General features: G+C 36.7%; 1 protein-coding gene across 1 annotated transcript; it reads left to right on the top strand.

Moving 5' to 3' along the window:
• The first annotated feature begins 1,037 nt into the window (after positions 1–1,037).
• LOC112045135 (fatty acyl-CoA reductase 1-like) lies at positions 1,038–14,712 on the top strand. Its single transcript, XM_024081216.2, has 14 exons — positions 1,038–1,162; positions 3,119–3,217; positions 5,288–5,418; positions 6,770–6,857; positions 7,901–7,973; positions 8,217–8,307; positions 9,017–9,162; positions 10,072–10,181; positions 11,026–11,109; positions 11,791–11,899; positions 12,830–13,007; positions 13,503–13,573; positions 13,653–13,910; positions 14,590–14,712. Exons 2-14 carry the CDS (start codon positions 3,127–3,129, stop codon positions 14,693–14,695), a joined length of 1,536 nt encoding a protein of 511 aa, XP_023936984.2. The 5' UTR covers positions 1,038–1,162; positions 3,119–3,126; the 3' UTR covers positions 14,696–14,712.
• Positions 14,713–15,794: the final 1,082 nt, after the last annotated feature.

Here is a 15,794-nt window from a genome sequence, read left to right as displayed (position 1 = left end):
TCAACATTATATGAAAAAAAAAAATTAACTTTGGTAGAATATAAAAAAATAAACATTTGATTCAATTTTTGAATTGATAAATTTGATCTTTAATTTAATTTGTCAATAAAATACACATGATCTGTAACAAAAAGACAGAAACATTAATTTTCTTTATTAGTGATACAAAGGCACAAAAACAGGCATTTTTTGCCTGTGCCTTTGCCTAAAAAAATACGCTTCGCTAATTTGTGAAAAAGTTGAAATCATTCTGCTCGCTTGTTCTTTTCGCTGTAGGTACTGTTTTTATTCGAAAATGTCAAGTTGTGATGAATTTATTAATTCGACACCGTCAGAAGTCCCAAAGGCAGTGGAAAAAGGCTACTCTAAGCTTCTTGCCCGAAAATTCAACCGATTTTGATACAAGCGTATCAAAATTACGTACAATTTTTTTATTTATTAATTGTTTACATGTAATTGGCAATAATAGACAAATCTAGGAGGCCAAGGCTAGACCAAATCTAGGAGTCCACGCCGATACAAAAATTCGAGGAAGCCGAGGAGAGTTCAACGCCAATCATAAATAAATTACTAAGTTTTATTATTTATTTTATTTCTTTGTATTTCTTAGTAGAAGTATTGTATGCCACTGCTCGTAATTAGCGGTTGTAGTACTCGTGCTGTATATTGTGCAAAAAACATTATACTAATATTATTAAGGCGAATGTTTGTTCGTTCTATATCGCTGCGGCTACTGAAGCGATTTGGCTGAAATTTGGAATGTAAATAGATTTTACTCTGTATTAGCACTTGTCATCCTGGAAAAATCTATGTTTCCCGCGGGATTTGTGAAAAACTGTTCTATGCGGCCGAAGTCGCGGGTGTCCGCTAGTAAAACGTAAACAAAAAACACTCATGCTACAATGGCATTACAAGACACTGACATAAATAACTATTTCATTATTCTACAATTTAAGAAGTATTATGTGAATGCACCTTTATGATTATTATTCCTATTGTAAACGGATTCATAACTCCCTCAAATTTAACAGTTCTTAACACTCGTTAGCGAGGTTCCCTCGTATTGCGACACGAAATCTATAAATGTTATATCGTTAAATATATTAATTTTAAGTTTTTGTGTACTTTTCATCAAATAACAACAAGATAACAGAAAAGAAAGGTAAAGTTTATTTATTCGAGTGTTTGTGACCGCTTATAAAGAAAAACATGGAAAGACCAACTTAGTATCTCTAGCTATGCGTACAATGGCATAGCTATCCAGGGGCTAGGTGGTGCAATGCCCCGGGCTCTCAAGCTCAGGGGGGATTTCGAATTTTCGAAAATCGCGATCGAACTGAACAAGAAAATTTCGAAAACTTAAAACAGCTGATAATAAAGTAGCTTGGCATTTCATGTATTTGTATTTGTATTTAATACTAGCCCGACGCCCGCGACTTCGTCCGCCCTTAGACCTCTTTAATGCTGTAACAATGGAGTAACGTCTCCCGTTTTCCCAACATTTCCCTTTACTGCTCTACTCCTATTGATCGTAGAGTGATTAAAAGTATACTATAACCTGCCCTGGAGTATGAAGAATAATTGTAATAAGTTTCGTTTAAATATGTCGAGTAGGTTTTGTTTCTATAACGAACATACAGACAGACAGTAAAAAAATTACTGATTGCATTTTTGGCATTTATATCGATCACTAATCCACCCCCAGATAGTTATTTTGGAAATATATTTCATGTACAGAATTGACCTCTCTTCAGATTTACTACTATTTCGTACTCTACTCATATAAAACTTCAAACCATAACACAGAGATATTCAGTCTTACAGGTCGTATAATATAGTATTGTTTACACGGATAAGCATTAAAAATCATTCGTATCATTGGCATTGGCTCCAAAAATTCAGGCTTCTATAAAAGAGACAAAATCTAGAAAGCCTATACCAAATCGAGGAGTCCATATTCAACGACAATAATTTAGGTTGTAAAAAGCAATCCTTTTTTTACGTTATTGTCAAGATTTTATTTAGGGTAGTTTGGATTGTCTGATTTAGAAAAAATATACACCATTATATTCCTTAATCTTTTGCCATTTTAAAAAGAACTTTATAATTTCCCTTTCATATAAGTCTTGGTTCCTATTGGTAAATAAACTCTAGTGATAGATTTTCATAGCCTTCTCTTGATGCCAATTTTTCATCAATAAGACAGTTCTGCACTTTAGGAAAAATATAGTAATCATGTGTGCCAAGTGCCACGTCGAGTCTTTATGCATCATAACTTTCCAACCAATACAAGCTCACAGAGTTACTAAAGTCATGAGGCTTTGTCTTAATAGAAAACGACACTTCTTCTTTTGACCGGTTCAGGCCGTTTCCAAGCTTTGACCATGTCCTTTTTGTATATTGTCATATGTAAACTATTTCTCATCCTCACTATCCGAAAGAAATTAAGAAATGGGTCAATTTAATTCAGTTTGATTAATGCTTCGAAGATGGATATTAGACTTATCATGTTTTTTGACCGTTTTGGTGTAGCACCGAAACATTAAGCTTTTATTAAATCCACTCTTATGCAAAGGGTTTAAAACTGCTTGCATAAGAGTGGATTTAAAAAAAGCTTAATGATCGATGCGCACCTTTGAACATCAACAAAATTTGAATGAAATTGACTGCACAAAAATTTTACGTCATTAACTGTTGGAGTATCGGAATCATAAACACCATGGCATGTATTTTCGATGTATTGGAAACGAGAAATCCTCCGAGCAGACTCCGGGTATGATGAACCTGTTAAGGAGGTCTTTTATTAAGACACACTAACACTTACTGCTGTTTTGTTTTCGTATACCTGTAGAGTCCTACTAGAGCAGCTTTGGATTTTCGTTTTAATATAGAACTTGCTGCAGATCTAAAGAGGCCTAGGATTTAGATCACTATATATTTTAGCCAGTATATGTGGTCTCGCGCCTACTTATACGAGACTTACACAAACATTACTATTTTTACTTAGTTCTTTTGATATGTGATATATAATATTTATTATAATATATATTAAGATAATATTTATTATTTTTTTTGTGTGGTCTGGATGTTTGTTAATAAGTTTGTTAGTGTTTTGTAGCCAGCAAAATGACTTTCCTGGAAGACCGAGATTTGGATGGTGTTCCGACTATACCAGAATACTACAGGGGGAAGACTATATTTATTACCGGAGGCACAGGTAAATTGTTTAATATAATTACAAACTTTAAAAAATATTCGTAATATACTTCATCCTTAACTTATAAGAGTGATGCTCTACTATATAATCTGTTTCTATGTATAGTAGTCCTTAAGTCTGTAAAACAGTTCCAAATTACTTCCGTTATGTGGTCTTCGAACCTCAAAGCAGCATTTATCAACAATCCCAAATTACGCGCTTGGTCGCTTCCAATGACGTTACCTCAAATTCTAATATAAAACTGGATCAACCATACGTAGTGACTTAGCAAAACCCATTAATGTACACTTTGACGGATTTAAAATTAGTGAATTACCATCTGCCCAAGTTAATATCCTCCTCAAGTCCTCGTTGATAAAGCGTACTGCCTAATTAAGCTTTTCTGGCTTGAAATTATAGTAAAGTTGTAAGCGATCAGCACATGCATGATATTAACAGTAAATTATTTGTTTAAATATATCGGCAGAATATAAAATAAATAAAAGCGGTCCTAGCACAGAACCCTGAAGTACGCCTCTCTCATTTATTTTAAATACATATTATATACATGCTGTTTTAAATGATACATCAAAAATCAGTAAATCAAATTTGAATTATAATACAAATATCAGTCATGCTAGACCGTTGAATATTCATTATCATTATACATATACAATTTAAAAGTTCAAAATGCATAGGTCAAGCTTCCACTTCGTATTCGCAGTCAAAGATTTTATACTATTAGATAGATATTAACACGTCGAAACTGAGGCACAAAAAGGTGGCTAATTGTCTTAATTTCATTTTGTTGACAACGAAAGTTATTTAAACAAATAATACATAAAGGGTTCAGGAAGTATAAAACTATAGGTATATACGTTAGTCGTGATAGCCTATAGTGGATATGACCTCTGCCTCCGATTCCGGAGGGCGTAGGTTCGAATCCGGTCCGGGGCATGCACCTCCAACTTTTCAGTTGTGTTCATTTTAAGAAATTAAATACCACGTGCCTCAAACGGTGAAGGAAAAAATTCTGAGGACACCTGCACACCAGAGAATTTTCTCAATTCTCTGCGTGGTGGACTTTTGGTCTAACCCCTCTCATTCTGAGAGGAGACTGAGAAGGCTCATCAGTGTGCCGAATATGGGTTAATAATGATATAAATAAATGTATAATTTATGTAAAAACAAAATTGATTGTGATACATAAATGTAAAATTTGTGCGCTCAGTGGCGTAACTAAATTCGGATCATTTATTGTATTGATTTTGTAGGCGCGTAACATGTCTATAGTTTATAATATCGTTGGTCTCAGGCAATGAACTTATAAATTATTGATTTTGACTTTTAGTTGCACCAAAACCTACCTTGTATTATAAAGAAAATGTTATGTGCATTTTAATCATCATCACCATCATCATAATCAGTCTATTATAACAGGAAGTGACTATTTAAACAGAAACGTACGAATTAATTTATTTTATTCATACGGTTTTTGGATAAATTGTAAATTCTTATTATTTTGTTAATTTGGACGACAATTTGGACGCGTAGCATTTTGTGTTTTAAAATAATTTATAATTCACATGATCACCGGATAAATAAAATAATATAATTTTTCCGGTTTCCGGACGAATAGCTTCAGCGATTTTAACTCTTTCTACAATCGCACACGCTTCGAAAATGTGAAAATGTATGAGAATGACATTTGCTATCGACAGATCACGTGATCAAGTTATCACCAGCCAACGCCCTGCGGTTTTACCCGCGTAGTTCCCGTTCACATAAAAATATAGGAATAAAATATAGCTTATGACACTCTCAGATAACGTGGCTTTTTAATCGTAAAAGAATTTTGAAAATCGGTTCAGTAAATCAAGAGATTAATCCCCTAAAACACCACAAACTTTACTTCTTTATAATATCGGCTTAGATAACCAATCAGGTTTTTTTTTATTTTTTTTTATCTTGGAAAGGCTTACGCTTGACCCAAATTATGCTTGATGGTAAGCAATGATGAGGTTTTAGATGAAGCGCGCTTGCCTAAGTAGAAGGTAGAAGTTTGATGAAACGTATTTTGATTTATCGCAGGTTTCATGGGCAAAGTGTTGTTGGAAAAGCTGCTGTATTCCTGCAGTGATCTGGACAGGATCTACTTACTTCTGAGACCCAAGAAGGGTGTGAAGCCTGAAAATAGGCTGGCCGCTTTATACGCCTCCCCAGTAAGTTAACCTTTATCAGGTAATGTTTTGACGGCCTCCGTGGCGCAGTGGTATGCGCGGTGGATATACAAGACGGAGGTCCTGGGTTCGATCCCCGGCTGGGCAGACTGAGATTTTCTTAATTTGTCCAGGTCTGGCTGGTGGGAGGCTTCGGCCGTGGCTAGTTACCACCCTACCGGCAAAGACGTACCGCCAAGCGATTTAGCGTTCCGGTACGATGCCGTGTAGAAACCGAAAGGGGTGTGGATTTTCATCCTCCTCCTAACAAGTTAGCCCGCTTCCATTTTAGACTGCATCATCACTTACCATCAGGTGAGATTGTAGTCAAGGGCTAACTTGTAAAGAATAAAAAAAAATGTGAAATGCTACACACTTGATTATTTAAGAACTTATGCTAGGTTTAATTATATAATCTACATCTAACTGACTATAAAATGATACTGTGGTGGTTTATTTTAGGACCAGCCGACGGTGCGCAGAGGCCGTGATAGCCTAGTGGATACGACCTCCGCCTCCGATTCAGGAGGGTGTGGGTTCGAATCCGGTCCGGGGCATGCACCTCCAACTTTTCAGTTGTGTGCATTTTAAGAATTTAAATATCACGTGTCTCAAACGGTGAAGGAAAACATCGTGAGGAAACCTGCACACCAGAGAGTTTTTTCTTAATTCACTGCGTGTGTGAAGTCTGCCAATCCGCATTGGGCCAGCGTGGTGGACTATTGGCCTAACCCCTTTCATTCTGAGAAGAGACTCGAGCTCGAGCTGCAGTTTGTTATCCAAGTGCGAGAATTTTGGTGGCGAAATTAAGAACGCTATGCAATTTTTGGATATGTTACAGATTTTGTGTTTTTCTATTTTGTTTTGTGCATAAATTTAAGCAAAATATTCAATCATTTTAAATGTATAACCAAAATAATAAGGGTGCACAAAATTACAATTTTTCACTAGACAGGGAAAATTATGCATTTTAAATATATAAAGTTCATCGCCCTGATAAGGCATTTTTTTGACCAACGAAAAAAAAAACATATAACCTCCGTACCTATTGCAGTTCTCTTGGGCCTGGTTAGAGGTTAAAGCACATATAAGCAAAAAAAAAAAGCATAGTAAAGCTGAAGAGTTTGCTTGTTTGTTTGGTTGAACACGCTAATCTTAGGAACTACTGGTTCGATTTGAAAAATTCTTTCAGTGTTAGATAGCCCATTTATCAAGGAAGGTTATAGGCTATATTATCCCCGTATTCCTACGGGAACGGGAACCACGCAAGTGAAACCGCGCGGTGTCAGCAAGTAGTATATAAATTTTGAATGCAATGAATAATGATAAAAAATACGTTATGATTATCTTTCAGTGCTATGACCGACTCCGCAGAGAAAGACCAGGAGTTTTCGAGTCTAAGGTGTACTTCGTAGCGGGAGATTGCAGCGAAATTGGACTAGGTGACTTGTTTTAACTTTGAGACTGTAAAAAGCGAATCAACCTTCGCCAAAACGGCAGGGAGGGATAACTGCCCCCCTCATAAAGGGTTAAAATATAAATGGCGACCCCGCAGTGTTGGTAGACCCACTAGGTGAACTGAGGACTTCAAGCGGATTGCAGGAAACCGCTGGATGCTGGAGGCTCGAGAGCGTTAAGCTTGGAGGTCCATACAAGAGGACTGTGTCCAGCAGTGGATGTCCATCGGCTGATAATGATGATGTATATATTCGCGCTACAAGTGTAAAATGGATGCTGTTGACTGTATAGTCTTCTTTTTTTTTTTAATTCTTTACAAGTTAGCCCTTGACTACAATCTCACCTAATGGTAAGTATGATGCAGTCGAAGATGGAAGCGGGCTAACTTGTTAGGAGGAGGATGAAAATCCACACCCCTTTCGGTTTCTACACGGCATCGTACCGGAACCCTAAATCGCTTGGCGGTACGTCTTTGCCGGTAGGGTGGTAACTAGCCACGGCCGAAGCCTCCACCAGCCAGACCTGGACAAATTAAGAAAATCTCAATCTGCTCAGCCGGGGATCGAACCCAGGACCTCCGTCTTGTATATCCACCGCGCATACCACTGTGCCACGGAGGCCGTCAAAAGTCGGTTGCAAGTTGATATCAAATACTATGAAGGGTGAGAAAAATATGGATAATTATAGTCAGATGCAAAAAAAAAAATCTTTAAAACATCTTGAAAATAAGCCGCGGATGTCGCTACGCACAGGTTGTACATAAAGTACGCTAAAATCAAATTCCGCGGGATGATGCCCTGTTGCCGCACCCCTACGTAACCGGTGATACCTAAAATATTGTATTGCGCAGCTTAACGCACGGTGTTCCGAAACGACATAAACATTGCATCCGACTATACCTATTCATATTTTTATCATCCTTGCATTTAGATTTATTTCACTAAACATATAATTGGCTATGATTTGATAATTAACCGTATATGTAATAAAAGTAAGTAACTACAAAAATATATTTTATCAATTCCAGGTTTATCAGAAGAGGATCGCACTCTGATAGTGAATAGAACTCAAATTATCTTCCACGTTGCAGCTAGCGTTAGGTAAGGTATTGTGAAATTGGGCATTACACCCTAGGTATTACCTTAAAGATGTGACTATGAGAAAACCACACATAAATAACAAAATTTCTAAATTATAATAATATAATCAAAAATATCTATACAATCAGTTTTAATATCGCAACTTGAAAATAGAATAAAAAATACCAATGAAAACATAATACGAGTAAAACACCTGCATAGAAAACCCGATTAAATTATCAAAAATAAATATTGAAATTTCAGATTTGATGATCCTTTGAAAGTAGCAGCTAATCTAAATCTCAGAGGCACGAGGGAAATGATAGAATTAGCTAAAGAAGTGCAAAATCTAGAAGTAAGTTTACTTCACATTCATTCTTGTACCCTATGTGGATGTAATGCTTTGCTTTATGCAATATTATTTTACTTACGATCTGGTGGATCATAAAATAATAAAAGCATTGAAAAAAATCACCCGTATTTAAACACACAAATAATTGTAATACGTACAAAGCAATAAACTATACTAATATTATAAAGCTGAAGAGTTTGTTTGTTTGTTTGTTTGATTGAACGCGCTAATCTCAGGAACTACTGGTTCGATTTAAAAAAATCTTTCACTGCTAGATAGCCCATTTATCGAGGAAGGCTATAGGCTATATTATCACCGTATTCCTACGGGAACGGGAACCACGCGGGTTAAACCGCACGGTGTCAGCTAGTATTTTATATTAGAGATAGATAGGGCGCATCAGAATGAGGCTGACAAAATGTGCATAATTTATAATCATAATTTAATTTAGTCGCTTATTAAACAACGAAAGTTATTTAAACACATAATACCTAAATATTGTCTACAATGTCGAGTTGTGTGTTAAGGAAGTGTAAAAACTATATATACATAAATATATATTGTAACTAAACACAAAATTGTGCCTGTCTGCGCTCAGTGGAGTCGCTAAAGTCGGATCACTTTTTGCGATGATTTTGTAGGCACGTAACATATCTATAGTAAATAATAATCATTGGTACAAAGCTATAAATATGAAATCATGTTTTTGCAGTGCTTCGTCCACGTATCGACGACTTACTGTAACACCAACCGAGATCCTATAGAGGAGATCTTGTATCCTCCTCTAGCGGACTGGAGAGAGACGCTGGAGATATGCGAAAGCCTGGATGACAAAACTGTGAACATTTTGTCGCCAAAGTAAGTGCTTCGCTAAGCGTATAAGTGTCATTAGATCGCCTCAGGTTGTGGGAGATTTTCCATTACATTATTAATCTATTAGATCATTAATCTAAGACGTAAAAGAATGGATGTTATTAGTTTGTCTATCTGGAAACGTACTCTATAGCCTTTAAAAGCAACGAACAGATTATAACTCGGCTTTTTTAGTTTGAAAGCTGACGTGATCCGAAGATCGGTGTTTTTCTATCAAAATTGAAATTATCTCAGTGTCAGAGGCGTCTTTACTTATAGTGCAGGGAGTGCATTGCACCCGGGCGCCGCGATCTCGGGGGCGCCTGATCGCCACACGAGTTCTTTTTACGTGAGGTTACACCGAGCGCGGTGTAACCTCACGTAAAAAGAACTCCGGTTTGCATATTTACATTTCGCTTAGCATCTAGAGCTCTTCTTAAATACATATGCCTAGTTTTGGCAAAGAAAGGCAAATAGGTAACTATTTATAAGGTTTGTTTTCTACATAGACAGTTTATGATAACTTGAAGTGATGTTTGTACATATTACATTTTAACAGTGCTTAGGTACTAAAGGGCGCTAGGGTGATCATTGCACCTGGGCGCTACGTTAGCTAGAGATGCCTCTGCTCAGAATTATAAGTGTTAAAAATAATTTCATGACAATTATAGTTAAATCATGACTGTCGGTTAAGTGTTAATGAGTTTTACGTAAATGTGGGGGTGTCTTATAAAGGGTAGGTATATTGAGGACATAAAGCGGATTGCAGGCAGCGGCTGGATGATACCGGTCCGAGACCGATGTGCTTGGAAGTCCATGCAAGAGGCCTATATATATTGGACGTCCATTGGCTGATACTGATGATGCTGATGATGATGAGGGTATCTGTTGATGCGCTGATCTATCTAATTACAGATATCTCGGCGAGATGCCCAATACTTACGTGTTCACGAAGCAGTTGGCGGAGCACGTGGTGAACGAACAGAGAGGGAAACTGCCCATCGTCATCATCAGGCCGTCTGTTGGTAAGTCTATGCCGCAGCCACACCGTGATCGCTGCTGCTCGCGCTGCCGCGATGTTGCCCTGTCTGCCCTAACCACAGAGCATAAAAAACGTTAAAGCTAACGCTTTTAGCAATAGACAGAGCAAGGAGGACCCTCTATATGAAGACGTACGCTAATTTGTTTGTATTTTATTAAATTACTAGCGGACGCCTGCGGACGCCTTCGTCCTCGTGAAAATTGATGTAGACTTTTCACACCCTTTTCTATTTATATTTTTGCAAGTTTTTAAAAGTATAATAAATAGTCCACTAATTTTACATTTACAAATGTACCATGAAAACTGAAGGAATTTCCATACCCCTCCACCTTTTTTTGGTTTTATTTTCGCGACATAAAATCTGCTTCGTATTATGGCTTCAAATCGAGCCAAGTTTCATTTGAATTCATTCAGTAGTTTCAGCGTGATGCCCGATAACAAAAAATGGACTGTCAGACTGACAGACAGACAGATAAAAATAACATAAAAGTGTTTTGGGCCTCAGTATCAGTACCTATATAATTCCCTCCAAAAAAACTTTCAAAATATATTCAATAGCTCAAGCCTCGATTCAAGTCAAGCTTCGATTTTACTTATGTGTACTTCTTCCCTACTTCAACCCTACCCTATCCCCACCCTACCCTACCCTTCTCCTACTTTACCCTACCCGTACCCTTACCCTACCCCTACCCTACCTTACCCTACCCTACCCTACCCAAAAAATACCCCTGTTCAACCATGCCCCACACCTAATCCTTCCCTTGCTGTTGTTCACATTATATTTTTTCTTAAGAGATATTTAAATAAGCAAAATTTGTTATTTTCAGTAATATCGAGCTACGAAGAGCCGATGCCTGGATGGATTGAAAACTTTAATGGGCCGGTCGGCATTTTAGTTGCTAGTGGAAAAGGTATGAACCTTCATCTATACTATAATACAGGATGCTCGGGAGTATTTTCCATTACTTCAAGGTGTTGACCAGTCCACTTACAGGAGCCGAACTGTTATTTACCCCGAAAATATTAATTTTTAGAACACAATGTTCCTTGAACATTTTTAATCAATTTTCGGTACAGAGTTTTGGGAAATTACCCCCCAGAACCCTGTATAATAGAGGTAAAGTTTGTGACAGTAGATAACCCCCTTTAAGTCGTAATCTATAAAATAAATTTTGAAAATTCTTTTACCGATAGAAAGCCACGTTATATGTGAGTGTAAAAAATAATTCAATCGCCCTTGAGAAATTCAAAATAACATTTTTTTGCAACTTTGTATCTCCCTTAGGTTACGCTCCTTTTCGGTTTCTACACGACATCGTACCGGAACACAAAATCGCTTGGCGGTACGTCTTTGCCGGTAGGCAAGGCCTAAGCTAGCCAATGCCGAAGCCTCCCACCAGCCAGATTTGGACCAATTAAGAAAACCTCATTCGGTCCAGCCGAGGAGCGAACCCAGGACCTCCATCTTGTAAATCAACCGCGCACACCACTGCGCTTCGGAGGCCGTTGTCGAAATCCATTGCGACGACGCAACGCACTAATGAGGCATCGCTTAGACTGTACTTTATTGTAGAGATTTTTACATTATTTAGGTATTCTTCGCACTCTGTATTGCAATCCTGTGGTCACTGCGGACTACATACCGGTGGACGTGGCTATCAGGGGTTTCATAGCAGCGTCGTGGATCAGAGGGACCAAGAAGTATGTAAACCTTTATTAAGTACTATAGTATGCGCATTATCATCTGAGTCGTCCGGTCATAAAAGTCAAAAAAGATAGGAATGTGCAGCGCGCCTACCTGCGCACCCTAATTATCGATAAACGGCTACCTGCGCACGTGCTAATGATGAGTCAATAATGATTTGGACGATTCTGATTGGTCGGTTTCTAATGTAATTGCATTGCGTATTTTTTTTGCTATAAATGTGTTTACTGCAATTAAATAAATACATTCATGTGTTACTCGTTGCGCACTATGGATACTAATATATAATAAATTTGGCAGAAGACGAAGATTCTGATGATGAAGACTCAGATGAAGATTAATTTTATTTAGTTAATAATTATATAATATGAAATATGTATTATATTAAATCAAATATTGTTAATTTTTTTAATTTTGTGAACAAGATACGATAATAAACTTTACTTATCGATAATATGTCTTTCATTGTTACACCCTTCACTAGACGGCTCCATAAGACCCATAAGTGCAAGCGAGATAGATATAGAGAAATGATTTATGGCCCTAAGACTCAGTTGTTAATGCTATTAGTATAGCTGACGCCGCACCGTTTCACCCACGTGGTTCCCGTTCCCGTAAAACTACGGGGATATTAGATTTATATCTATACTAATATTACAAAGCTTGTTTGATTGAACGCGCTTATCTCAGGAAATACTGGTCCGATTTGAAAATTTTTTTCAGTGTTAGATAGCCCATTTATCGAGGAAGGCTATATATTATCCCCGTATTCCCACGGGAACGGGAACCATGCAGGTGAAATAGCGCGGTGTCAGCTAGTTGTTGATATGATTCATCTACCATATTGTTCGACGTTTGATTTTCTCACGCCTTAGGATATGTCGTGGTGCGTAAACGATATACCTACCTAGTTAAACTATTTTCAGGTTTGAACCGATGGACGATATTCCGATCTACCACAGCTGTGCCAGTTCGTTGAACCAAATAACCACGGGGGAAATATTTGATGTAGGCCACAAAATCATTGCCACGTACCCCTTGGACGATATTATCATGGGAGGCGGCGGCTCTATAACTGACTCTAAGTTTATTTATTCTACTAAGGTAATTATTATAAAGCCTATCTTAAAGGCCATATATTAAATGCCAAACTGCATTGACAAACTTGCGTCAGATCGGCATGATCGGATATTTGCACATAGACGAATTATTTTAATCAGCAGCGGTGTCTGGGGAATTCATCAAACTGCGGGGAATTTGAATTAAATCTTGGACTATTCCCAACTTGTGGGGAATTATCCCTGTGTGTAGTGTGTGGTGTTTAGTATTAATACATTCATAAATATTAAAAGAAATACAAACATAAATGAGCACATGAAACTAAAAAGCGAAGAATAACTTTATAATGTTTTCTACCTACATGATCACTTTGAAGGCGGTGCCTACTAAAAATAACACAAAACTAAACGTGTATTGTATGAAATATGACAACAACCTTCGAAAATTTTGGGTGACATCAAGCTGACTGGTACTTTTCTAATTTGTGCAATGTACAGATATAACCAGCTTTATTTTTTTATTAATATAATTAGTTTTCAGGTAATATTGCTACATGTTCTACCGGCGCTATTGATTGATACCTTACTGTGGATATGCGGAAAGAAAACAATGTAAGACAATCAATGTAACTCACCTTTCATTGTAATACTTAAAGGAACAAAACTTGGCAATAGTGTATTGTAATTTCAGGGTTCTCAAAATCCAACGCCGCATATATTCGGCAAACTGCGCATTGGCGTACTATCTCACCCAGCAATGGTCGTTCTCCAACCAGAACTTCATTTATCTCCGATCAAAGTTAAAGGATGAGGATAAAGAACAGTTCTATTATGAAATTAAGAAAATAGACAGACAAGAGTTCTATAAACACTCTTGTATAGGCGCGAGGCGGTATCTGTTGAAAGAAAAGGATGAGGACTTGCCTAAAGCTAGGGCACATTACAACAGGTACCTAAATCTATACATAACTACAAGTACAAATACAAATTCTTATAATACAATGCATTCGTGTACACTAGATAAAACATATACTAGATATATTAATATAGCCATAAATTAAAAAAAAAAAATATTACCGAAAATCCTACTAGTATTATAAACGCGATGGTTTGTATGGATGTATGTTTGTTTGGTTTTTTATTTTTTAACGCCGCTACTACTGAAGCGATTTGGCTGAAATTATATTTACAAATATATATATGTTTCTATGGGTATATAGAAATATATAATTTTTAATTTTTAGGATGGTATGTTATATTAGTTAGTGTATGTTGGCATTTATCTATACGTTTCTATCTTTTAATGTGTAGGTATGTATTTTGTTTTGTAATTATAACTGGCTGTGACGTCACCCGGGTCTCAGCTGAAAATCAGCGCCGAGCATTGCTTTTACTGAGCTGTAAACCTCTTCTGTTTGGTGTCACAGACAGTCATATAATATCTAAGATAGGATGTACTGTTTGTGACACTAAAAATGAATAAACGTATTTTGTTTCTTTCTTTCTTTTCTTTAAATTTGGAATGTAAATAGATTTTACTCTGGATTAACACATAGGCTGCTTTTTATCCCGGAAAAATCCATTGTTCCCGAGGGATTTATAATGTAAAGTATTTTTTTAACTTTCAGAGTCATGCTGTTTGACAAACTGATTACCTGTTTATTCTATGGCTGCCTACTCTGGTGGGTCCTACGCAGTCAGTTCCTAAGCAATGTCATCGATAAATTCTTGTAATAAATTATTTAATAATATAACAGTTTTTAACTTTACCCTATGTTTCTGTCTTCTATTAAGTCATTTATTCACTTGGTTATTTACGTATCTTTGAATACAGTTTGAATACAACCAAATTGATGATCATAGACCACGACAAAAAATTGCAGCAAGGTTTACTGTATAGGCTAGTTGACACTTTTTTTTAAATGGTCTTAAATAGTTCATTATCATTATACTAGATTGAAAATAAAAAAAAACTAGTTTTTAAATATGTTTTTGAAATACGAGCCAAAACGCCTGTCGGCCATGATGGTCTATATTTCAAAAGTTTCATGACGTCACTATAACCAATCCCTTACAAACAGAGCGTAAGACAAAAATATAAGTCAACAATTAGTTTGACGTTTAGTACATCAATTAACTTTGTGAAGTTACAAAATGGACGACGCGTTTTTGACGTTTGGAAAATTTGAAAAATACATGATTTTTAAATTAAGAAATCCTTAGCATTTATTAATTTATATCGATATATTTCAGACCCTTCCTATTTGAGATATTATTCCATGTACCTACTATGTGAAATTAATATTGTTTATACTTTTGTACATAACTGTACATAAAAAAGTGTGTGTCGGCTCCGCGGCACGAATGGAGTTTACTCTTTCAGATCGACTGTCTAAATAGGTGTATGTTGCCCCGCAGCATACACAATGTACGTCGCAATTATCACGGTTGAAAAGTGAAAGGTGCGCAACCGAGGAGCAGCAGGCCGCGGCGTGCGCGCCGACAACAGCGCTGGCGGTAGCGCACGGTAAAAGGTGCGCAGAATAGGTTGCGCACAAAAAACGTATTACTGCCAATATTTTTTTCATACTGGAGGCTTTAAATGAAAATTCGATCTTATGGAGGAAACTCCAAAAAGATCTCTCCATTCCGACGAATTTAGTACATCCTTCTTTATTTGAAGACTAGCGGACGTGACTTTGTCCTCGTGGAAATCAACTTTCAATCCCTATTTCACCACTTTAGGGGCTGAATTTAATTTTTTTTTAAATTACATTATATGTATTTGATATTTTTTTTAAGATCTATGAACAAAATTTTAAAACAATAACTC

This window comes from Bicyclus anynana, chromosome 8 (genome assembly GCF_947172395.1).
Source record: "Bicyclus anynana chromosome 8, ilBicAnyn1.1, whole genome shotgun sequence".
Classification (NCBI taxonomy): domain Eukaryota; kingdom Metazoa; phylum Arthropoda; class Insecta; order Lepidoptera; family Nymphalidae; genus Bicyclus; species Bicyclus anynana.
This window is presented reverse-complemented; position numbering and strand designations above follow the sequence as displayed.

Excerpts from the sequence above, each read along its gene's own strand:
- LOC112045135 (XM_024081216.2), top strand. The coding sequence starts at position 3,127 with ATGACTTTCCTGGAAGACCGAGATTTGGATGGTGTTCCGACTATACCA. Across the intron at positions 5,419-6,769 it reads CCGCTTTATACGCCTCCCCA|TGCTATGACCGACTCCGCAG; the intron begins GTAAGTTAACCT and ends ATTATCTTTCAG. Across the intron at positions 8,308-9,016 it reads AAGAAGTGCAAAATCTAGAA|TGCTTCGTCCACGTATCGAC; the intron begins GTAAGTTTACTT and ends ATGTTTTTGCAG.